We start from the raw sequence: 24,464 nt of genomic DNA on the forward strand, positions 1-24,464 counted from the left end.
TGTCAATCCTGAAGGAGGTAGGATAAACTACTGAAGTTCTCCAGACCTCTGTTACTTGTTAACCAGCATGATTACCTCTTCTTGTCTCTGAGGGTATCACCATGGAGAGGCTGATTTGGGAAGGAAATTTCCCCTGTCCTCCCACTGGCAACCGGGTTGGTGTGTCTGTGTATCTGAGCCACACTGGAAGCAATAAGCCCAGATTTGGGAATGCCCCATCTACACATGGATGCATCTCAAAATGTCCTAAAATACTGCATCTTTAGCCATGCATATATGTGGTATTAAAGGAAATGCTAAACACAAATCAGGATATGGTTTCTTTGGGAGATAGAAATGGATGGTGTTAAAAGAAATAAAATAGTGTTACTCTTACAGCAGTCACAAATATTCAGGAGTTTTAACTGTTATTTCTAAATTCTGAGATACTGAGCTGTTTCTATATAACCTGGTCACTCCCAGAAACTTCAGTTATTTATGTGACACCTGAGACTCTGACTGTTCTAGTTTTTGCTAGCTGCCAGAATGCAATATACCAGAAATGGAATGGCTTTTAAAGAGGGGTAATTTATTAAGTTTCAAGTTTACAGTTGACTGTAAAAATGTCCCAATTAAAGCAAGTCTATAAGAATGTCCAAATTAAGGTACCAATAAGACCTTCACTCAAGAAAAGCTGATGAAGTTCAGGGTCTCTCTCTCAACTGGAAAGGCACATAGTGAACGTGGTGATGACTGTTAGCTTTCTGTCCAGGATTCTTGCTTTATGAAGCTTCCTCAAGGGTGTTTCCTTCTTCATCTCCAAAGGTCACTGGATGTGTGGGCTCTGGTAGTTCTGTGGCTCTCATGGATCTGTGGCTCTCATCGTGCTCTCTCTCTCTCTCTCTCCAAAATGCTTCCTCTTTTAAAGGATTCCAGTAAACTAATCAAGACCCATGTGGAATGGGTGGAGTCACAACTCCATCTAATGAAATGTTAATACCCACAATTGGGTGGGTCACATATCCATGGAGATAATCCAATCAAGTTTCTACCCAGCAATGATGAATGAGGATTAAAGGACATGGCTTTTCTGGGGTACACCACAAATTCAAACTGGCACACAGAATTAGAGCATAGAAGCTATGAAAGTCAGCACTACCCCATACAAGAACTGTTTTAAAAAGTTGAAAAAGGGATCAGACTTCGATTAGAGACATGAATGAAGCTGATCTGTACAAAATTAAAGTAAATCAGAACACAGGGTAAAGGACAATATCATCCACATTTTAAAACTTTAACTTCTGTATGAGACCAAAGGGAGAGATGTTTAGTTGGTGCTAAATTTACATTTTGGGCAGCATATTACCTAATTTATCTTGTATGCTGACTTTAGCTGAATACCATAAGAACATGGAATCTTGTTGGTTTGCCCAGGTTATTGTGAAGCCCTGATACATTCCAGAGTAATTTGGGCAGAGAACAGATAAGTATTCGCAAAGTCCCCTAGGAGGACTTGGGGGGCGGGGGAAAAGGAGGAAATTTTCAACTTCCCCATTTGGAGAACTCCTGATATTCTCTCCAGCAGTGGGGACAATCAAATCAACAGACTTAGCCCTCATTCTTGGGGCTTGCCCTTATGAAACTTATTCCTGAACAGAATAAGCTCAGCCTACTTATACCTATGCCTAAGAATCACCCCCAGAGAACCTCTTTTGTTGCTCAGTTGTGGCCTCTCTCTCTAAGCCAACTTGGCAGGTGAACTCACTGCCAAAAAAAAGTATTTGCAAAGTCCCCTTCGGGGAATGGTGAGAAAGGGGGAAAATTCAACTTCCCCAAGTTGAATTCTTGATATTCTCACAAGCAGTGCAGACAACCAAAGCAATAGGCTGAGCCCCCAATCTTGCAGTTTGTTCATATGAAACTTAACCCCAAAAAGGATAGGTCAAGCCTATTAAAATTAGGCCTAAGAGTCACCCCCAAGAGAACCTCTTTTGCTGCTCAGATGTGGCCTCTCTCTCTCCAGCCAACACAACAAGCAAACTCACTGACCTCCCCCTGTCTTCGTGGGACATGACTCCCAGGGGTGTGGACCTTCCTGGCAACGTGGGACAAAAATCCTAGAATGAGCTGAGACTCAGCATCAGGGGATTGAGAAAAACTTCTCGACCAAAAGGGGGAAGAGTGAAATGAGACAAAATAAAGTGTCAATGGCTGAGAGATTCCAACCACAGTCAAGAGGTTATCCTGGAGGCTATTCTTATGCATTTAATAGATATCACCTTGTTAGTCAAGATGTAATGGAGAGGCTGGAAGGAACTGCCTGAAAATGTAGAGCTGTGTTCCATTAGCCATGTTTCTTGAAGATGACTGTATGATACAGCTTTCACAGTGTGACTGTGTGATTGTGAAAACCTTGTGTCTGATGCTCCTTTTATCTATCTTATCAACAGATGAGTAAAACATATGGAATACAAATAAATAATAGGAGGAACAAATGTCAAATTTAGATTGAAATGCTAGTGATCAATGAAAGGGAGGGGTAAGGGGTATGGTATGTATGAATTTTTTCCTGTTGTCTTTTTATTTCTTTTTCTGAATTGATGCAAATGTTTTCAGAAATGATAATGATGGTGAACATGCAACTATGTGATGATATTGTGAATTACTGATTATATATGTAGAATGGAATGATCATAAGTTAAGAATGTTTGCATTTGTTTATTTTTTTAAAAATTAAAAATTAATAAAAAAAAAAGAGTTACTGTGGCTAAGAGATTTAAGATAGAGCCAGGAGGTCATTTTGAAGGTCAGGAGGTCATTTTAGAGACAACTCTTACACAGATCTAAACAGATATCACATACTGCCACAGTATGCAAATATAAATGAGAAGTTAAATTAAGATTTAAGGAATGATTATGATTACTAAATCATTATATAGATATTCCTTTTTCACTTTCTGGTATATTCGAGTAGACAGAGGGAAACACCTGAAATCTCTGACCTATAATCCAGCTGCCCTTGTGATTATAAGGACTTTGAGGCTACTTTCACTTGTACCCACTTATCCAGTTCAATTTTAAGAGTCTTACGATCACTAAAGACAGCCCCTAATGTTTATTAATGAAGGGCCTTGGGTCAACCCAGAAGTAACCACCCCAATTCCAAACTTATCTTGATAACTGAAACTGGACCTAACTAAAATGGTCTGCCTGACATGTGTAGTAGTTTAGACTTTAAGCTTATAAATGACCTAAATACTAAAAATTTTTAATACTAAAAACCATGCCCATCACCATACTAAGGCCGCCACTTTCTTACATACATTCTATGACTAAGCATATAATCAACCTGCATATGCTCAATAATTAGATCACCTCTAATTACTTCATTTGAAGCTACTGTGCTCATTATCCTAATACCTGTCCATCTTTTTATACTGTAAAACTATCAGAATCACTGTAGTTTACGGAGACAGATTTTGGGGCTGACAGGCCATCTGATCCCCTGCAGGCTTAGTAATAAACTCTCTCTTTGGAAACACCGGTGTCTCAAGAGCTGGTCAGGCCTCTGTCTGTTAACACAAAGCCCCATGTAACAATGTTCCTGAAAACACTAGCGATATTGGGGCACCATAAACACACCATAAGACAAAGAACTCAGTTAACTACCCTGTAGGACAACTGGAGTACCCCCAGTAATGACCAACCACAAACAACTTGGGTAATCTTCTCTTCCTTTAAAAACCCTTGCCTGGAAATGCCAAGACAGAACATGGTGGGGTTGCTGTCTGAATCCGTGCTCTCTGAATTGCAACTCTAAGACCCCTTTGTTGCCTTGCAGCTTAGTTATTTCACGTTGGCAATGATGAGATTTATACATATACGTACTTATACGTGTGCGTGTATGTGCGAGAGAGAGTATGTGAGGGATAACGGTCATTTACAGGTCAATGATGAACAAGGACGGCACCAAGACCAAGATTTATGCTTAACCTACTCTCGTGCTAAAGGTCAAGCAGACAAAGTAGGGGACCACATCTTCTTGAGACTGTTTCGGAGGTGAGCTCCGCGGACTTACGACTTCTTTCTCCTCAACAGGCTCCACGGTTCCTCCAGAAGCCGCGCCATCTAACCGGCAGCCCCAAGCGTATCCTTTGGGCGGGAGGAGGGGCGGCGGGGCAGCAAAAGGGGTGGAGCTGAGGGGCGGGGCGAGGGGCGGCCGTAGGAGGTGGCGAGGGGCAGGGCTACGGGGAGGCGGAGGGACGCGGGCAAGGGGGTGGGGCGATGTGAAATCACGTTCCGGCCATCACGGCCGTGCGGCGACCCGCGCACGCGCATTAGTGCGCCCCGCCGCCATGGTGTGGGTGCGGTCCACTCACCCGCGGCCGGTGGCGGCGACTTCCCCTCAGGAAGTACAGTCTCCGCCTCCTCGTCCCGCACCGCCTGCTCGGCGGCGGAGGCGGTGGCGGCGGCAGCGGTTGTCCCTGCCTCCGCCACCTCCACCCCGGCTCGCTTCCCGGCCGGCGGCGTTGGCGGGGAGGGGGACAGTAGTTTGTAGACGCCCGCCCCTGCCTCGGAGAAGGTGAGTTCCCGCCCGGCGGCGGGGGCGGCCCGGCCTTCAGCCCCTTGACTCCCCCGCTCCAGCCCGGCCGCGCCCCGAGTCCGAGCGTGCGACATGGCCGGCCCGGGCGCGGCCGGGGTTCCTCCACTCCCCTCCCCGTCTCCCGGCCTCGGAGAGGGGCGCCCAGCGCAGCGAGGAGGCCGAGGTTTGGGGGGACCCGAGCGGCCCGGAGAAGGTTGAGCCTCTGAGAGTCGGGGAAGGGAACGGTGGCTGAGTGGAGAGAGAGAAGGACAAGTCGCACCCTGAAAAGTAAAGATCTCTCGGGGCGGCTCCAGGAGCAGTGAGTTAGGAGTTGAGAAGTAGGAAGTAATATGGGCACTTTAGACTTGCAGGGTCCCGGGGCGGAAGGAAGACGGAGGTATCACTCGGGAAGGTTGGTATCACTTGGGAAAGTTCCTTGGCCTTTTGAGGTATGGCCCTGTAAAGACAAGCTTTTGATGTTTACAGGCCATCTTGATAATGATCTGAGTTTTCCTCTGTATCCATCAACACATTACCCCCAACACAAAACTCTGTTTCTTGGCCATCTCAGATAAACTAAGATTTGAGTTTCTACAAAATACCTGCCAGTCTTCCGGCTGCGTAAGGCCTTGAAGCAATCCTGGGAATGGCTTGCTGTGGTGGCACTTAATCCAGTTGCAGATCTTGGTATTTACACTGTGTCCTGATGTTGCTTTTTGACTCAGTGAAATATCGGAAACCAGAAGACTATTGAAAACTTTAGATGCTTTTTTCCTGGAGGAATACCCATAAAATAATGTAGTTTTCACCCTCTTACTGGGTATATGGCATTCCTGTGTGCTACTCCATAAAACTTTTACACCTTTCGCTTTGGAGGAATGACAAAGCAATTATAAATCTCTTAAAAACTTTTCTATAAGCACTTCATATAAATGCCGTTCACTAAAAATGCTGCGATGAGGTGTTCTATATAGTCTCTCAGTGAAGGCAACCTTTGGAAGACTAGATTCGTGTCTTCCTTCAGCCTGGATTAGTATTCTGAAATAAAAAGTAAAATCTTCTGGGTTTTTTGTTTTATACCAACGAAGTACATAGCTTGCTGTGTCAAAGACTTCAACTCAGTCTGGCTCCCAGGGCTGGATCACAGGAAGATTTGGAAACAGCGTCTCATGGAAAAACTGCTTAATGCCACACTGGACATTTTGTTTTGTTTGTTTATAATGTCTTTTAATACATGCAATTATTAAAGACAAATAACTCAGTTCACACAATGTTAGCAGTAACCTTTCTGTACCTCCTCAAGGTGGTCAAGTGAGAAAACTGGAGGAGTCTGGCTAGTATAGGTTCTGGTGCTAGGTGCTCCAAACTTTCTGATCTTTGCCTTGGGAGGATTGGACTAGCCCATGTCCGGGTGGTGATTTTGTCCCCCCTACCCCGGGAACTTTGGGAGTGTCTGGAACATTGTGGACTGTCACCACTGTGATTGGTGGTTGCCCCAGGCATCACGTTGGCAAGGCAGGGATCCTGTAAAGATCCAACAGTGCACAAGATAGCTACAACAGAGAACTATCTACCATAAAATGACAGTAGTGTGCAGTTGAGAAACCCGGAACTATCCACACTCTGAGGTCCCTTAGAGCTTTAAAATTGTGAACTATGATTTCACAATTCCCAGTTGTTTTTCTTTCCATAGCATGGCTGTGTACTAGAACAACAATTCATAAAACATAAGGAACTTTGACCTATAAGGTGGTCAGATGGCATTCAAAGAGTAGTAAAATCTGTGTTCAAATTAAGAGTACTTGCTAGAATTTGAAAAACAAAATACAATAGTTAACTAAAAAATTACCTCCTGTCACTGTATTTCAGCTAAAATCCTTTAACTGTTCAGTTAACTACTCAGTTAGCAATTAGGTAAATATTTCATATGTTAACACTGCTTAACACACTCAATATATTTTTAGTTTCAATATTTATAAAAGCCTTTAATAATTGCCAGTTATAATGGATAAACAGGAAGAGGAAAAAATGTTTCTTGGTACTTTGCCAGTATCTTTTTCTTTAAGACCTTGTTAGAAGATTTATCCCAAACATATCAAAGAATTATCATGCTTCCGGTTACTACAGTTCCACTTTCACTTTGAAGATCCTAATAGGACCATTAAAAGTGATTTGAAGGCATCTGCCAATCTATTTTCACAAACTATAGTGATAGGTATAATAGTTTATAATAGTTATAAACTATTATAATAATCAGTAAGGATTGGAAATTGACAAGCAGGGAAGAAATACAAACTGAAAGTTTACAAATAGGAAACAAACTCAAAATAAAAACCCGAAGAAATACGAAATGGCTAGACTTACACGAAAAGAAATATACATACCTAGAATTTATGGTCAGGATGTCAAAAAATTTTCCAGGACACTTAATAATTTATTCAATGGAGTTTTTTATATTTTTGACATAACAGTGAATTTTCACCGAATCATGATATTCCTGAGTAATCATAGTAAAACAGCAGCAAACAAAAACTTATTTATCTACCTCTTTTAAGGAAAAAAGGAATGAAGTAGACTCAGATTTAGAGTTGAAGGACCTTTCTGATTTATTGAATCATTAAAGCATTTACATAGCAATTGCCTAAAAATGCCTACTTTTGTTTCCATATTAATCAGAGATTCAAGTTAAATGGCAGTGAGAAAATGGAGCAAATAGCCCTCTTAACATTTATTCAAAAAACATTTATTCAGCTGCTGCTGTGTACCAGGTATTGTGCTCAATATTGAGGATGGTTTGGTGAATTAGGCACAGACAGCCCCTTTAAAAGCCTCTGCTAGTGCTTGGTAGTGAAATTAGAAGGAAAAAAAAAGATTGGTTGGGGGGAAAATGTGATTTTACGTATGGATTAGTAAAAGACTCCTAACCTCTCAGGAGTACCTTGTTTTTCTGCCCATGACATTTTATTTGCTACAGGCACACCAGAGCACACTGTTGTAAACCTAATGTTGGCAGCTGGGAAGACAGGCTGGGGAGGCGGGCTATCTGGAGAGACGTTAATGATAGTTTATTAGTTTCAAATCTGCTGCCTTTACTAGGTCTCAGCATGTGAATTAAAGTGACTAACTTAAACTTGCCCTTACTGTATTCATCACATGTTAGGACATAAGCACTGAGATTTTTTCCCCCTTCTTAATAGTTCTTACAGATCCATTCACATTTACTAACCCATGGGAAGGAATGGCATGTGTTTGATGGCTTTCTGATGAAAGATATGTGTCTTGACTCCAAACAAAACTAATGGATTTACACAAGAATCTAATTTTACAAGCATGACCTGAGCTAATTTGCCACGGAGTACTTAGGATTATTGCGTTCAAAGACTGAGTTTAAATAAAGACATACATTTAATATTAATCATGTAGCTAGTATTCACAATTAATGAATTGTTGATTTTTTTTGTATTTTGTATTTGGAAATATGACCTGGTTAACCATTATTCATTTTTGAGATTGTTGTATTAGTGAAATAGTTAGAATTTAGCAAACTCATAGGTCAGATACTAATCTTTTCCTGAAAAGGGAAGGTTAGTAACTAGCATTAATAGCTCAAGTGTGTCCACGATGCTGACGACTTCTGGGTTGCATATTCTAACATAATTAAGATCTCTGAAAACTCCTTAATAGGGTTTGAACTTCAGAGGTGAAAAGGAGTAAAACAGCATGCTTTGGTAAAGATAGCTGGTCCCCTATAACTTAGTGCTGTGCTCTGCTATATGATGGTGTTTAAATTGCAAAATACTGTAAGAACCGGAACAAGCCAAGAATGTCCATTCTCACTCCTATTCAGCATTGTAGTGAAGGTCCTGACTAGTACAGTGAGGCAAGAAAAAGAAGTAAAAGGTTTACAGATTGGAAAGGAAGAAATAACGGTGTCTTTTATTTTCAGATGATATTGTCATCTATGTAGAAAAACCCTAAGGAATCTAAAAAACAGGGGCTACTAGACTAATGAGTGAATTTAGCAAGGTCACAAAATACAAGCTCAGTATACAATCACACAAAATACTTAACAAATAAGTTTAACAAAATACACTGAAAACTAGCCTCATTGAGGGTAAAGAAGATACAAATGGTGAAAATATATAAAATGTCTCTTAGAATGGCTTAGTGAATTACATTGGAATCTTCTTAATTTGATATATTTAATTGGAGAGAAAGAAAACTAAGCTACTTATACTAAAACAACCAAATTAACATCTTAATTTTGCTCAAAATTTTTTCTTCAATGATTAAAGATATTTAATAAACCCTATTACATTTTTCACTAAAATCATTTGATTTATTCATTAAACCTTAGACTTCTTAAACACACTTCCTGCAACCCGAAAGCAAAATTTTGGTTTTGCAGTTCCTAAAAGGTAGGTTGAATAGAACAAATTCTCTCAACAGATCTAGAATTATGAGAAGTAGCATGGTTCTTAGTATTATCTTAATATTTGTAAGGTCTTCAAACACCATTGTGCATTTTGACACAGTAGTTTAATGCAGTGTTCTTATTACTTTAACACAGTGGCTTTACATAAAAAAAACCTAGACTTGTACAGCTATTGAATAACCTAATCTGCATAGTTAACAGTTTTCCAAAATGAAAGATGGTGTATTTTCTGTTCTACTATGATCTCTTATCTTTGTAAAAGTAAATGAGCAAGTAAATGACATTTTTGATGTTCAGCTATAATTAGCCTTATAGTATATGTGCAGTAAAAATGGAATATTAAGTTTTCAGAATTTTGCTAGCTATTTTTTCAAAATGTTTAGCTTCATCTAAAATAAATCTTGACAGCCATAAGTAAAAACCTTAAATCGTGGAATTGGAACCCACACTGAACTCTGAAATCTGTTCTACAACTAATTGTTATGGTGTGCTTTGACATTTATTGCTTTTTTGTATGTATGTTATTTATTTTTCACAAAAAAGAAAAAAGTTGATTGTGATAAATGCACAGCTTTATGATGATATTGTGAACCATTGTACACTTTGGATGATTACATGGTATGTGAATATATATATCAATAAAACATATATATATTTAACATGTGCAGGCACCGGGAAATGAACCCGGGTCTCCAGCATGGCAGGTGAGAATTCTGCCACTGAGCCATCATTGTACCACCCAAGAATTCTTTTTTATATCCTGGATATAAGTTCTTTGTCAGATATGTGAAATGCCAATATTTTTTCCCAGTCTGTGCTTTGCTTTTCATTTTCTTAATGGAAAGAGATATAGAGCCTGGAAATCAGAAAAGTTTTCAGTTTTCAAAAAGAGGAGAAATGGATTCCAGAATGTTGACCAAAAAATTCTACATCAGTTAAAAAGGCTGCCTGGCACAGTGGTTAATAACACAGATTCTGGAGCAAGACGGCCTCTGCCATTGACTAACTACAGCCATGGACATGTTCCTTACCTGTTGTAGGCTTCAGTCATCTGAAGTTTCCTCATCTATAAAATATGAATAATAATAGTATTTGCCTGAAAGTGTTATCATGAGATTAAAATGAGTCACCATTTATAAGTTCTTAAAACAATACCTGGTACATTGTAAGGAGAATGCTGTATGGTGTTACAGAACTGACTGTTAATAGGGACTTGTGAATGTAATGCCTTGAAATGAACATTAAAAAGTAGTGAGTCATAAAAAAAAAAAGTAGTGAGTCATGCCGTGCCTCATTTTCTTTGAGGAAAGATCTCCTGGTAGATCAGAGAAGTGTTGTGGACCCATATTTCTTCAATGGGACATTCCTGTTCCCAGGGTGTTTTGAGGTATTCGGCAATGTATCAGTGGGTATTTGAAGTTTAATGGCACATTTTTGGGGGACAGTTTTATTCAGAGATTAAGCCATTGTTATCTAAAATGGATGTTTTTAGATGAGAGTTCAAGAAGTTGATGAGTTTGTAAGACAAACTATGAAACGTAAAAAGCATTTTTTGTGATTGGTCTCTAGGCTAGGCCTCCTGGGTGTAGTTCACTTGTCTTTGCCTGTAGAATGCTTCAGCCAAAACTACTGAGATTGAGAAGCAATACTGACTGTAATGTCAAGTAAAAAAAAAGGTTAATGCTAAATAAAATGGTAAGAATGGAAATAGTGTACAGGTCAGGGGAAGTGAGAATTTCACAGTCCTCCACAGTGATCACAGTCTGTGTTCTTCAAACTGTAGATTATGCTGCAGCCTCTATAATGATTAAATCATGTCTGCTATGCAGATGTGATAGACACAGCATCAAACTGGAGGAAGATTTCTGCGAACACCTAGAATTAATTACCAGGCCTTCTTTCTTTTCTTCCTTGATACCTGTTGCCCACCGTGTTTACTGAAGTTTGAAACATACACGGTTAGTTCAGATGCCCAACTATTTTCATTTTTAAGGAGTTTCAAGGTACTTCGAACGTCTGCAAGTTATTTAAACTCAGTTTCTTAAAGTTGCACACAAAGAAGTATGGGGTGGGAATCAGATATGAAAGATATGAATTTGGCAGAATCTGATTTTATTCCAAAATAAAATTCAGCATCTTCTCAAACGCTGTGCTTCTCCGGTCCTCACTTCCCTCCCTCTGGGCAATAAAAGCAAAGATCTCAGCTTCACCCAGTATCAAAGCCTTAGAATTGTCTGTGGTTCTCCTTTCTTCCCTGTACCTACTTTCTTCCCACCTGTCACAAATTCCTCTGATTCACCCTTTACAATGATTCTTAAATGTTTCTCTTCCATTTGTTCCCACTGCCACTCCACCAGCCCTGTGATAGCTTGCCTTACTGATAACTCTATGAGACTCTTCCCCTACTGACTGCAGAATTAAATCCACATGCCCTACGAAAGCCTTTTATGATTGGCCCCATTCCACCTTTCTAGAACCGTCTTTTCATTGCCTTCATGCATACCATGTTTTATATAAAGCAGTCATGCCTTTTCTCATGGTCTTCCATTTCTGAAATACCTTTTCACTCTTTTCTAAATTTATGCATCTTTTAAGAGTCAATTCAAACTCCATTCTCCATAAAGCTTTTCCCAAACCTTCAGCAGGAAGACATTATGTGTTCTTGTGTCTTCTAGCACTTTTTGCCTTGCCTCGTAGTTCATTCTATACATATCTTTTCTTTTTGACAAAACTGTAAAATTCCTTAATATTAGGACTTCTCTTGTTGACCTATTTATCACCCGCAATATATAGAACAGTTATATATATAAAATGGAGAGTCAAGATAAACCAAGTTTAAGATCTGACTTTATCAAATAACATAGCAAGTTATTTTAATTTCTTTGAATTCCTCACAGAGGTAAAGACTAAAAGAATAATAATATATTCTCCTGTTTTGCATATAGTAGACACTCTGTAATAATGTTCATCTCTTTTCTTCCCTGTCTCTTCCCATAGTACCCATTTAGTAGGATAATGCTACAATTTAGAAGCACAGCTCAAATAGTAAGTTTATTAAAGCCAAAGGCATGGAGAGCTCGAACTAAGTGTTACGGGAATTGAAAAAGGAAGGGGTTGCTATGAAAACACATTATAAAGTTGCAACTGACATAATTTAAGACTTCACAGGGGAGAAGAATGGCTAAAATTTTGAGATTGGGAATAAAGGAAGAACTTGGTGGGTGAAAGAGTTAAAGGTGACTTCACTTTCTGATCTCAGAATCAGCTTAGAACATTGACTATTAAAAATGGGAAATCTGGTATTAAGGGTTGAACTTGAAAGGGAAATGATTATTCTATTTTAGGATATTTTAAATCTCTAAACATCTTAAGTTTTCTGTCTGTGATAAGTTTGGGTTGTCTCTGCCAAAAGATGATATTTACCCATTCTTACTGAAGATTTTTAATAGAAAAGACAGTATCATACCACCATCTATATGTATATTGATTTTGAATTAAGGTAGGTCCTAAAAGCTTTTAAAAAGTACCTTTTTACCTTACTGATATGAGAGTCAAAGTATATATTTTAAAACAACCTCAAAAATAATTCGGAGAGATATTACATATAGTAGAGATAAATTTTAAATTATCAAGGCCTTTTTAAAAGGTTTCTGATTTACAATTATTCTTATCTCAAATATGTTAAAGTAAACTTTAATACACTGGCACTGAAAATTGAGTTTAGTTTGAAGGTATACAGTATAACCTTTAACTTACGTTTGTATGGCATTTTTAATTACAAAGTCATATGTCTTTTGCAGAAATGAAAACAATGCAGACATGCACAGAAAGCAAAAGTGACAAATGTTCTCCCTACTCCTTTTCTAATCCCACTTTCTTAAAGTAGCCACTGGTAGGTTTAGTTTATATCTTTTCAGACATTTTTCTGTGGTTATCAAGCTGATACACAAGATTAGACTTTCAGATCAGTCTCACACAAATAAAAAATATTATCCAGAATTTGGCTTTACTAATTATTTCACAGATACTGGCAGTCAGGATGCTCAAACGAATCAGAGAGATGTCTGGTTATACCAAGGATGGCTCCGAGATCATATTTACCCACATCAGATGTGAGAATCTGGCCCAGAGTAATAGATAGGGTTTCTAAGGGAGGTTTGTAGGGTCACTTCACACAGCGAGAGTATTTAAATTAGGAAACATCTCCATTTTATACCCCACAGAATTGTATAACTTATGTGATACACCTCAGTGAGCCATACCTCAGATTTCAGGTTTGTTTGCTATAGGTAATCTTTAGCCAGGCACATCTTACTGAGGGCATTTCTTCCTAACAAATAATATTAAACTGTTTACCCAGAGACCCAGGGGTCACTTGCCTTTCCCCTCCCATCCCCCACCCCCGGGGAAAAGGAGTGAGTGAATTGTAGACCAGCTGCTTTAACTCTTTCCTTGGAGAAAATGCAAATGGGTATTTTTAATTTTTTATTGTATATGTTGGGCTGTTTATATTGAAATTGAATTTTATGGTTGATCAATAGTTCTTCATCCTTGCTTTTTTAAACCCTTAATACTTCATGGATATTTATTTCTTCATGGCAGTATATCTGGTTCCAATTCATTCATTTAAATAGATACATAGAAATAAAATTTTGAAGTGATATGATTAGCACCCTATTTATAAACTGTGGTTCTTCTAGGTCATTCTCAGATAACAATTGTGACATAGCTGGAATCAGTGACTGTCTTAAAGTAGGCTGCATTTCTTGAGATTGTCTGCTGTAAAGCACAAAATGCCAATGCTGACCTTATCCCTGCCTTTCAATACTGGTGCCCCAGCTCATTTCCATAAAGTCCAGCCTCTTACTTGTGCCCAGTAACTTCAGAATGGTACTTTATGAACTTACCATTATAAATAAAAGTATATTGCCATATTCAAAAATATATATGTATATATATTGCCATATTCAGTACTAGCAACTTACTAAATGTTTGCATATTAAAGTGACATTCATAATAAGCAGAAGGCTATTACTGTAGCCTTGCAACCCCTCAGGTAATTAAAATTTGAGATGGTATATGAAATGATAGCATGTGGAAAATTGAAAATAGTACCCTTAATACTTTTCGTATGTTTAATATGTTCTGTCTTACCTTCCTTTATTGTATTCATATATATACCATAGTGAATGAACAAAGACTGAACTTTTTACAGATGCCTTTACGAAGTATGTGGAATAGTACTACAGTTTGTATCACAAAGGATTCCACGTGGCATAGGTTGAAAATAAAGGGATTGTGTCCTAAAGCCCAGCTTTTTAAATGTAACAGGTCAATTTCATATATTCATGTAATCCTTATGAAAGTCTTGTGAAGAAAATGATACTGTCCTTTTTTATTTTATCCTTTTAATGGATGAAGAGACTGGTTCAGAGACGGGAAATAACTTGCTGATTTACAAAGGGAGATTAGGATTTAAATTTAGGTCTGTCTGACTCCAAAAGAACATTTTTTTTCACGTCATTCTGTCTTCCAGTGTATCAAGAGAGCCACTTATCTTTGGTCCTTAATAATGGAGACATTATGAAACTTGGGCAGGAAGCTGTTAAAATGAATGAAGGGCCATTGTAGACTTCTAGAGTCTTCCCTTACAATAATTGAAGGTTATAAACACAGTATTCAGCAGTCTTACACTTGATTTAGCTGGTTTTTGTAAGGCAGAGAATTGTAGAATGCTAGAGCTAGAAGGGAAAGTGTGTAATGGTCTTACTTCCTTATTTTATGGATGGACAAACTGAGATACAAAGGAGTAGTGATTTTTCCTTAGTCTAGTAATGGACATGACTAAGCCTAAAAATAAGATCCATTTCCCTCTCTGGTGTTTTTTCCTTTTATGTGATGTTATCTCTCATTCTGTATCATCCTTCCTTTGGAATGGTACCCTAGAGGAAAAAAAAAAAACAGAAAAAACCACTCTGTTCTTTAGACCTGGAAGAGCTATTGGATCACTTTCATCTCTGGTATCTGGAATACCAAAAGTACTAAATGCATATAATTAAAAGAAACTCAGTAATGCTACTGCCAGCTGTGCTGCTTAAGGCAGCTCATCTGGTTTTCCCCATTGCTGGTATTGTTGGAATCTGCATTTTTAGTTCCTATGTAGTTGAGACTAAAGTACTATAATTACAGTCAGTGTTGGCCTTGGATTGAGAGAAGTTGGATTCAAGTCTCAACTTCACCATTAACACTGGGAAAGTCATGTTTAGCTTCCTGAGTATGTTTCGTCAACGTTCAGAATAGAAGTAGTTTTCTCTATCTTGCTGTTGCTTTAAGAATTAAGTGACATAAAATATGGAGGAAGCCTAGTACATTCTCTGCAGCGCCCAAAGATCTAAAGTTTGTGAAAAAAGGTCAAGTATTCTGTGATAACTTGAGTTGCATTTAAATTTTATTTATTTATTTATTTTTATTAATTAAAGAAAAAAAAATTAACACAACATTTAGAAATCATTCCATTCTACATATGCAATCAGTAATTCTTAACATCACATAGATGCATGATCATCATTTCTTAGTACATTTGCATCGATTTAGGAAAAGAACTAGCAAAACAACAGAAAAAGATATAGAATGTTAATATAGAGAAAAAAAATAGTAATAAAAATAAAATAAATAAAAAGGAAAAAAAAGAAAAGGAAAAAGAAAAAAAACAAAAGACACAAACAAACAAACAAAAAACTATAGCTCAGATGCAGCTTCATTCAGTGTTTTAACATGATTACTTTACAATTAGGTATTATTGTGCTGTCCATTTTTGAGTTTTTGTATCTAGTCCTGTTGCACAGTCTGTATCCCTTCAGCTCCAATTACCCATTATCTTACCCTGTTTCTAACTCCTGCTGGTCTCTGTTACCAATGACATATTCCAAGTTTATTCTCGAATGTCGGTTCACATCAGTGGGACCATACAGTATTTGTCCTTTAGTTTTTGGCTAGACTCACTCAGCATAATGTTCTCTAGATCCATCCATGTTATTACATGCTTCATAAGTTTATTCTGTCTTAAAGCTGCATAATATTCCATCGTATGTATATACCACAGTTTGTTTAGCCACTCGTCTGTTGATGGACATTTTGGCTGTTTCCATCTCTTTGCAATTGTAAATAATGCTGCTATAAACATTGGTGTGCAAATGTCCGTTTGTGTCTTTGCCCTTAAGTCCTTTGAGTAGATACCTAGCAGTGGTATTGCTGGGTCGTATGGCAATTCTATATTTAGTTTTTTGAGGAACCGCCAAACTGCCTTCCACAGTGGTTGCACCATTTGACATTCCCACCAACAGCGGATAAGTGTGCCTCTTTCTCCGCATCCTCTCCAGCACTTGTCATTTTCTGTTTTGTTGATAATGGCCATTCTGGTGGGTGTGAGATGATATCTCATTGTGGTTTTGATTTGCATTTCTCTAATGGCGGCGTTTAAATTTTTAAAATAACTTATATATGAGATTATAAAGTACTATTCATTGTAGGAAAATACTTATTTTTAGACAATAAATATCATTCATTGTGTTCAATAAATGTTACTTTCCCCTTTCCATACATTGACATTTTAGTTAATCTTTTGTGGTTAGTTATAAGTTTACTCAGAAATTGTTTCCTGTGAAGGCTTGAACCCATGAGTTTCTCCCTTGAAACTTTCTTGAAAATCAGGAGTTTCTTCCCTCACTTCGAAGGAGTTTGGAAATAGGCAGAGCAAGGTTATTATGACAGCCTCATGACATGGTCAGGGTCCCAGGCATTTTCTCTCTTTTTGCTCCAAGGTACTAACTTCCTTAGCCTTCCTCAAGGTGCCCTCGTGTTCTATGATGGCTGCTTGAACTCCAGCCATGGCATTTGCATTCCAGCAGCAAGGAGGAGGAGCCCTCCTAGAAGCCCCACACAGCACTTTAACCATCTTCGTATTGGCCAGACTTTATTCATATGGCTAATTCTTGCTTTAAAAATAGCTGGGAAATGTTGTCTTTTAATTGGGCACTTTGCCCAAGGTTTGTTACTAAGGAAGAACTAAAAACATTTTGGCGGGGCATCTCGTAATTTCTGTCACAAACAAGAACATTAAACGCATTGGCTTCTGGGAAAAGAAGTGTAATTAATAAAGTATCAGTGGCAGAGAGAGTTCAAATCGAGTCGAGAGGCTACTCTGGAGGTTGCTGTTATGCAAGCTTCAGTTAGACCTTGCTACCTATCATAACCTGCCAACCTCAACCAGGACCATTCCAACCAATCCTAAAGAACTTCACCTAGGGCAATATATAAGATTCCACAAGGGTTTCAGGCACTAGAGTAACTTTCCAGGAACCTACAACCTCCAGGTGGGTCCCTGGTCCAGATAAGTCCTGAAACCTAGCGCAGCCTCTCCAGATCATCAGACAGTTTTTTCTCCCTACCCTATATTAGTGACAGACCCTTCTGATATGAAAAAGTTTAAAATTGCCATAGCCCAAACACCCCTAAAGAAAGGGATGGAAAAATCAAAGGTGATGGTAGAGTTACACAGAGACAATAGGATTTAACAAATGAATATGAGTGCTGAATCATTAAATTGATATCTCTTAGTCTTCAGTAGTTTAGAGCAGCTAGAAGTAAAAACTTAAAATTGTGGAATTGTCACCCATTTGAAACTCTGAAATATGTTCTACAACTAAGTGTGGTGCTGTGCTTTGAAATTTTATAGCCCGTTTGTATATATGTTATTTTTCACAAAAAAAAAAAAAGAAGGAAAAAAGTCTATTGTGATGATAAATATTCAAGCCCTCTAGCCTCCCATATTCTGGAGCAGCTAGAAGGAAAAATGTGAGAGGATCGTATGGTAGGTAGCCTGTGACAAATTCTGGGATCTGTCCTATAACTACTTGTTGAAGAGCGCTTTGAAAACTATTGCTTTTCTATTTCTTTGCTTTGTACATATGTTATACTATACAATAAAAAAAGTTAAAAAAAAAAAGTATTGGCTTCTACATTGTAGTATTCTACTGAAGCTTGACACTTTAACTTGAAAACAAGCAAAACTATTCTCAAGCTCTTAAGTTCAGTCCTAACCTGTACGACTCTTCAACGCCATCATCAAATTCAGAGGTATAAATTTGGGTCACTTTGTTATTGAATAAACTAACAAAATATTATTTTTCTAGGGTAAAAAAAACATGCTCAAAAAGCTAGGCTTTATTTTCAAATTTATGTGGGAAAGTGATTTAAAAATGAAGACAGATTTTATGAATTTTCGGTTGATCTATAGTGATATAATTCTAAACTTTGAGTTCATTAATCTTTATAAGAAAACTGTGCTTGATTTCAGGTGAATGGGAGTGGAGTATTGGACAAAAATAGATTTTGTAATCTCTCCATCATGATTTTTGGCTCCCTGGATGTGACACAGTCCCGCTATGTGGGGAAAGTTCATGCTAAAAAACGGAAGCACTTAATGGACGAATATGATCCAGCCTGATAAAGGTAAGATTCCATTCACCTCTTTACTGAACTCTGTCATCCATTTTGTAATGGGGAAAGTTTCACTTTGAGGTAATAGATTGTTCTTCTGTCCAGTTAACCCCTTTAACTTTAAGAAAAGTTGTGACACCCCCCTCTTCAAGCTTATTAAATACTAATTAAAGTGATGATATACCAGACCAGCTGTACAGTAACAACAGCATGCAACTTCATGCCGGCTTCTAATTAAATCATTAATTCAGAGTCCCTTCTTAGTCCCCACTGGCACTGTCTCAGTTCTTTTACTCTTTAATACTTTCCATCACATTGCCTCATGTATATCTGGATCCTATCGTCCTCATCATAATATAGTCACATATGGAGCATTTTGTGATTATAACTATAGATTTAAAAAAAAAGAGAGACATCTCATACTTGCTTTCTGTGATTATACAAAAAGGATGGCACCATCATCATCTATCAGTAGTTTCTGAGAACTTACTTTGTGCCAGATCCCAAAGAAGCCGAGAAGTGAGAGATTGTCCCTTCCCTCCTTCTAGGATGGTTGGAGCACCAGAGCACATGAAAAACTTAGCCCAAAGTAGTCTGAGATGGTAGGGTACTTCTGGGAAGATCCAGGATTATTTTGAAAAGGAGGAAAACCTTATGCTTATGTGGTGCTAAGATGATTATGGCTATGAATCATTGATTTTCCCCAGTGTTACAAACTTTGACGCTTAGGAATAAAGTCTGACATGAAACATACGGCAACATGGCATGATACCTTTATCCCTTTCAAAATCAAAGTGGCAGCCTCACTCAGTGAAGCCAGTGTTTAAGAAACATCATTAAAATTTGTTTCTTATTTAAAAATCTATGACTTTTTAAAAATGTCTCTATAATCTATAACTCATATAACATAAAATTTGTACATTTAAAGTATATACTCCAATGGTTTTTACATAATCACAGAGTTGTGCAAATATCACTGTAATCTGATCTGAGCTTAGAAAATTTTATCACCTGGAAAAGAAACCCTGTTCCCATTAGCAGTCACTCTCCATTTCCCTCTCCAACTCCTACTTTATTTCTCTATAGATTTGCCTATTCTGGACATTTCATCTAAAGGGAATCATACAGTGTGTGATCTTTTGTGACTGGCCTCTTTCTTTTTACTTAGTGTAGTGTTTACAAGGTTCATCCATGTTGTCACATTATCAGTACTTCATTCTTTTTGATTGCTGAATAATACTGTTATGTGAGTATAGTACATTTTATTTATCCATCAGTAGATGATCATTTGGTTGTTTCTCCTTTGGCTTAGTGTGAATAATGCTACTGTGAACATTAAAGTACAAGTTTTTGGGTGGGCATGTGTTTTCACTTCTCTTGTGTACATACCTAGAAGTGGAGTTGTTGGGTTGTATGATAACTCTATGTTTAACATTTTGAGGAACTAGCAAACTTGCAAGATGACAATTCCATTTTACATTCCCACCAGCAAGGAATAAAGATTTCAGTGTTTCCACATCCTTGCCAATACTTAATATCGTCTATCTTTTTTATTATAGCCATCCTAGTGAGTTAAAGTAAAATATTTTTATTATCAAATTTGTTCAAATATACTCAAAAGTAGGGAAAATAGTATAGCAAACCCTCATATACCCATCACCCAGTTTCAACAATCATCAACATCTTTTCAGTCTTATTAGTGACTTTTAAAAAGCAGCTTTATTGAGATATAATTGACATACAAGAAGCTGGATGTGTTTAAAATATACAGTTTAATAATTTTTAATACATGTTTATACCTGTGAAATCATCACCACAATCAAGATGTCCAAACATATCCATCACTCCAAAGACTTTCTTCGTGCATCTTTTAAATCCGTCCTTTCCACCTCTCCCCTCCCCCATTCCTAAGCAACCGCTAACACTGTAGATTAGTTCCCATTTTCTAGAATTTTATGTAAATTGGATCATACAGTATACCCTTTGGTCCAGCTTCTTTCACTTAGCATAATTATTTTGAGATTCATTCCTGCCCTGTGTATCAGTAGTTGTTTCCTTTTTATCACTGATAGTGACGCTACAGTTTGCTTTATGCATTACCTGTTAGGAGACATTTGGGCTCTTTCCAGTTTAGGCCATTGCAGGTAAAACTGCTATGAACATTTACATACAAGTCTTTGTATGGCAAGATATTTCTTTTTCTCTTTGGATAAATACCTAAGAATTAAATAACTGGATCATATGGTAAGTGTGTGTTTTACTTTTTTTAAAAAAAAAGCCCAACTGTTTTCCAAGTGATTATACCATATTACAGTCCCACCATCAGTGTCTGAGAGTTTCAGTTGCTTCCCAACCCAACCAAAACTTGGGATTGTTGGTCTTTTTATGGACTTTTATTTTGGGGGGGCAGGGTGCATAGTCCGGGAATTGAACCCAGGTCTCCTGCATGGAGGGTGAGCATTCTACCACTGAACCACCTGTGCACCCTTGTCAGTCTTTTTAATTTGCATCATTCTAGTGAGTACATGGTGGTATCTTATTGTGATTTTAATTCAATTTTACTTGATGACTAATGGTATTGAGCATCTTATCATATGCTTAATGGCCATTTCTGTAAATTCTGAAGTATCTGTTCAAATCTTTTGCCCATACTTAATCAAAGCATAATATTTCTGTTATATTACTTTATTCTACTCAGAATTATTTATATTGTTAATGCTAAAAGGAGCTAAATTTTCTGATTCACCCAATTAGACTTTATTTGGATTTTCTTTTTAATCTCATGTTTCAAAAGAAGATAGCTGATCATCAGTGACTCTAAATGCTATGTCAGGCTTATTTATTTCTGCTAAAGGGGAGAAATGTTCAATTCTACATGGGTTATTCATCAGAAATATCTAGGGCATTGTCATCTCATGGTAAATTAATTTTCTGCTGTATTTTTATTTATGCAGGATTGAAAATGGGAGTAATAGAGTCAAGAATAGTGTCCCTCCCCACCCCACCCCCAAAATCAAACAAGCAAGGCAACAAAAACTCCAATATGCCTATTCTAAATTTCTTCTGAAGCTTTTTCTTGTATCACTCCTAATCCCCTCAGCTTTCACTTTAATTTCCTCCCTCAACTCCCTCACTATAAGAGGGTATTCTAGAATGATTTCTTAACCAATCAGAAGTAGCGAAATGGTATCCAAGCCCTAGACAGAAGATTCGGAACTCTGTTCCTTAGTCTTTCTTCAAATCCTATACCTAAGAGTAGTTTTCATCTCAAAACTCTCTAATTTTATCCATAGTTTCCCAATTTTACAAACATCCTTTTATTATTAAGCCTTATTAAGGCAGGTGAGTATGTATGTTAATTTTATTTTGCTTGAGTAAACAGAAGATTTTAAATATCATATTATCCAAAGACTTCACTGTAGTTCTTTTACTTCTCTTGGAAGATAATATACAAGGAAATGGTTAATCAGAACCTTAGAAATTATCTGAACAGATCAGGGCCTGCACAGTAGGTCTGTGGTCCTTACCCACACATCCTACCTGCCTTACATTTCAACCTTCTGGCAGCTTGTTTTTGCCTACCTTACTTCTGAAAAGGATGTTTTGTTAGTAAAGTTACTTAAGAGTGCTTGGGAGATATTTGACTATCTCTGATGATGGTCCATTTTGATATCTAATGTTATGCTGAAGTTGATTTTTTAATTTGTTTGGGCTTCTTTGATTTTGTTTTTTGTTCATTTTAATTTGTTTTGGCTTTGAAGCTCTTTTCAAGAGCACAGAAAATATTAAAAATAAAATAATCTAGTAAGAAGAATTTTTCCCATCTTCTCCACAGAGAATCCCTTGTCAACCTAATGAAGCATTCAACGAAAACATATGACTCTTTTCAAGACGAACTTGAAGATTATATCAAAGTGCAGAAAGCCAGAGGCTTAGAGCCAAAGACTTGTTTCCGAAAGATGAGAGAAGACTTTCTAGAAACCTGTGGGTACAAAGAAGAGGTTAACTCCAGACCCAGATACAGAATGTTTGAGCAAAGACTCCCATCTGAAACTGCCCAGAGTTACCACAGATCATACAATGTTTCACAAACAGTGGAAAACCGGTTACCTCAATGGCTCCCAGCTTATGACAACAGACTAAGACCGGCCTCTCTGAGCTACTGTCAGCTCCCCAGGCACTATTCAGAAAAACCAGTATCCCTGAACATTAGTCAGCAAGAATACAATTGTGGCTCCTATAATGTAGAATCTGGAGTTTACAAGCACCTCCCCTTAGAAAACAGTACAAGTTCCCATCAAGCCAGTCATAAACCGACACATCAGAAGAGAAAAAGGCACCAGGAAGACAGAGAAAAACCAGAGGAGCAGCAGTCCAAGCATAAGAGGAAGAAAAGTTACGAGGAAATGGATTTAAACAAACACAAGAGCATCCAAAGAAAGAAAGAAAAGATGGAAACAGTCAGTGTCAGTACAGAAAAGCTGAAGAATCGAAAGGAGAAAAAACCCCGAGATGTAGCCTCTAAGAAAGAGGAACGTAAGCGTAGAAAAGACAAAAAGGAACAAGCTCAAGAAAGGACAGAGGAGGAGATGCTTTGGGACCAGTCTATCCTCGGATTTTGAAGCTATTTATTTGGTTCTCCCAAAGTTGAATTTAAAAAAAGTAGTTGAGGGAATTGGTTTCATGAAGTTTGTGTTAATAGCACTTCTCTTTTATGACCAGGTACTTCAATCTCTAACAAAGGCCGAGTGAACAGAAAGTATTTAGTATGCTAACTCCCCAACATAGAAATTACTTTTCCTCATTTTCTAAAAGTATTATTATTACATTTTCCTTACATATAATGTAATTTCCCTTAATGAGAGAGGCTCTTCTTTTAGTCATCAAATTGCTATGACAGTGGAATTGTTTTCCTTTGGGAGGTCATTTATTATAAATTGAAGGATTAACAGACTTTGCAGAATCTATTTCTTGATTGGGTTTTAGTTTTGGTGGGATATTTTTATGTTTGTTGGTTTTCTCTATGAAGCAATTTACATTATTTTTTTCTTTGTTAGAACTAACTTGCAGTATATTTTCTAGGTTGGAAAGTGGAAAATGAGATACTTTATAATATTAAGCTTAGATTACATATAGTTTTAAAAGTTATTAAAAAGTCTTGATACAAAATCAGTTTATATTCTGAAAATGTTTATAATAAAGTTCTAATTTATTCATGTTGTTGTTGTGTATACATGATCTGTTCCCATTCAACAGTGCTTTTCTTTTGGGAGTAGGAGATCGGTACTTGTTCATAGAAGCAGTTTGTACTTAAGAAGCAAGACCTTTGGGATAGGTCACACTTCAAAGTAGTAAGAATTCCTTATTTAATACACCTTGCTTATTCAGATTTGAACCCAACTTCTAAGACAGAAACCTATGACTGACCATGATTTTTCCAAATAGTTAACTAAGCAGAGAGGAATTTATAAGTGATAAAGTGCCATTAAACTGTTTTGTCCTGACCAGTTAAACATAAGTACTTGAGCATCACTGTTGTGTTGCAGAAAGAATAACAGCCTTGAATCTAGAATCCTAGGGTTCAATTCTCAAGCTATGCTATTAAGTAGCTATGTGAATTAGCTTCATTTTCTTTAGGATTATTCAAGCATGACTAAAAGGCTGATCTCTAAAATACCTTGGTTCTCAAGATTCTAAATGAAAACTCTTTGCTTTCTCCAATGTTGTGTTTACATGTCTATTAATTAAATTTTATTTTTTTAATTTTTTTTCCACAGTAGGAAAAAAGAAATGGAAATTTACTCTGTTCTGTATCAGTAAAGGATTTTCAGAGAAACAGAACTAACACGATATGTGTTTATATATAAATATAAAGAGATTTATTTAAAGTAATTGGCTTACTCGATTGTGGGGGTTGACTAACCCAAAATCTGTAGGGCAGGCCAGCAAGCTAGAAACTTAGTAGATGTT

At 37.4% G+C, this 24,464-nt stretch overlaps 2 protein-coding genes across 4 annotated transcripts in view; one reads left to right on the forward strand and one right to left on the reverse strand.

Moving 5' to 3' along the window:
• The window catches only part of SMYD1 (SET and MYND domain containing 1), a 52,094-nt gene extending 47,843 nt beyond the window's left edge, over positions 1-4,251 (reverse strand). The window contains exon 1 of one of the 2 annotated variants that reach the window (XM_077134827.1): positions 4,058-4,251. In XM_077134827.1, the coding sequence (XP_076990942.1) occupies positions 4,058-4,107 (50 nt within the window). In that variant the 5' untranslated portion in view covers positions 4,108-4,251. The remainder of the gene's footprint in view (positions 1-4,057) is intronic. The other variant, XM_077134825.1, reaches the window with a different exon arrangement.
• A 144-nt stretch (positions 4,252-4,395) lies between these two features.
• On the forward strand, positions 4,396-23,710 carry KRCC1 (lysine rich coiled-coil 1). 2 transcript variants are annotated; one of them, XM_077134828.1, is made up of 3 exons: positions 4,396-4,561; positions 18,352-18,506; positions 22,330-23,710. In XM_077134828.1, exon 3 carries the CDS (start codon positions 22,349-22,351, stop codon positions 23,114-23,116), a length of 768 nt encoding a protein of 255 aa, XP_076990943.1. In that variant the 5' UTR covers positions 4,396-4,561; positions 18,352-18,506; positions 22,330-22,348; the 3' UTR covers positions 23,117-23,710. The 2 variants fall into 2 exon arrangements, with proteins under 2 accessions (XP_076990943.1, XP_076990944.1); XM_077134829.1 differs by lacking the exons at positions 4,396-4,561; positions 18,352-18,506 and adding an exon at positions 21,685-21,836.
• The last annotated feature ends 754 nt before the right edge of the window (positions 23,711-24,464 follow it).

Source organism: Tamandua tetradactyla, chromosome 17, assembly GCF_023851605.1.
Source record: "Tamandua tetradactyla isolate mTamTet1 chromosome 17, mTamTet1.pri, whole genome shotgun sequence".
NCBI classification, from domain to species: Eukaryota; Metazoa; Chordata; class Mammalia; order Pilosa; family Myrmecophagidae; genus Tamandua; species Tamandua tetradactyla.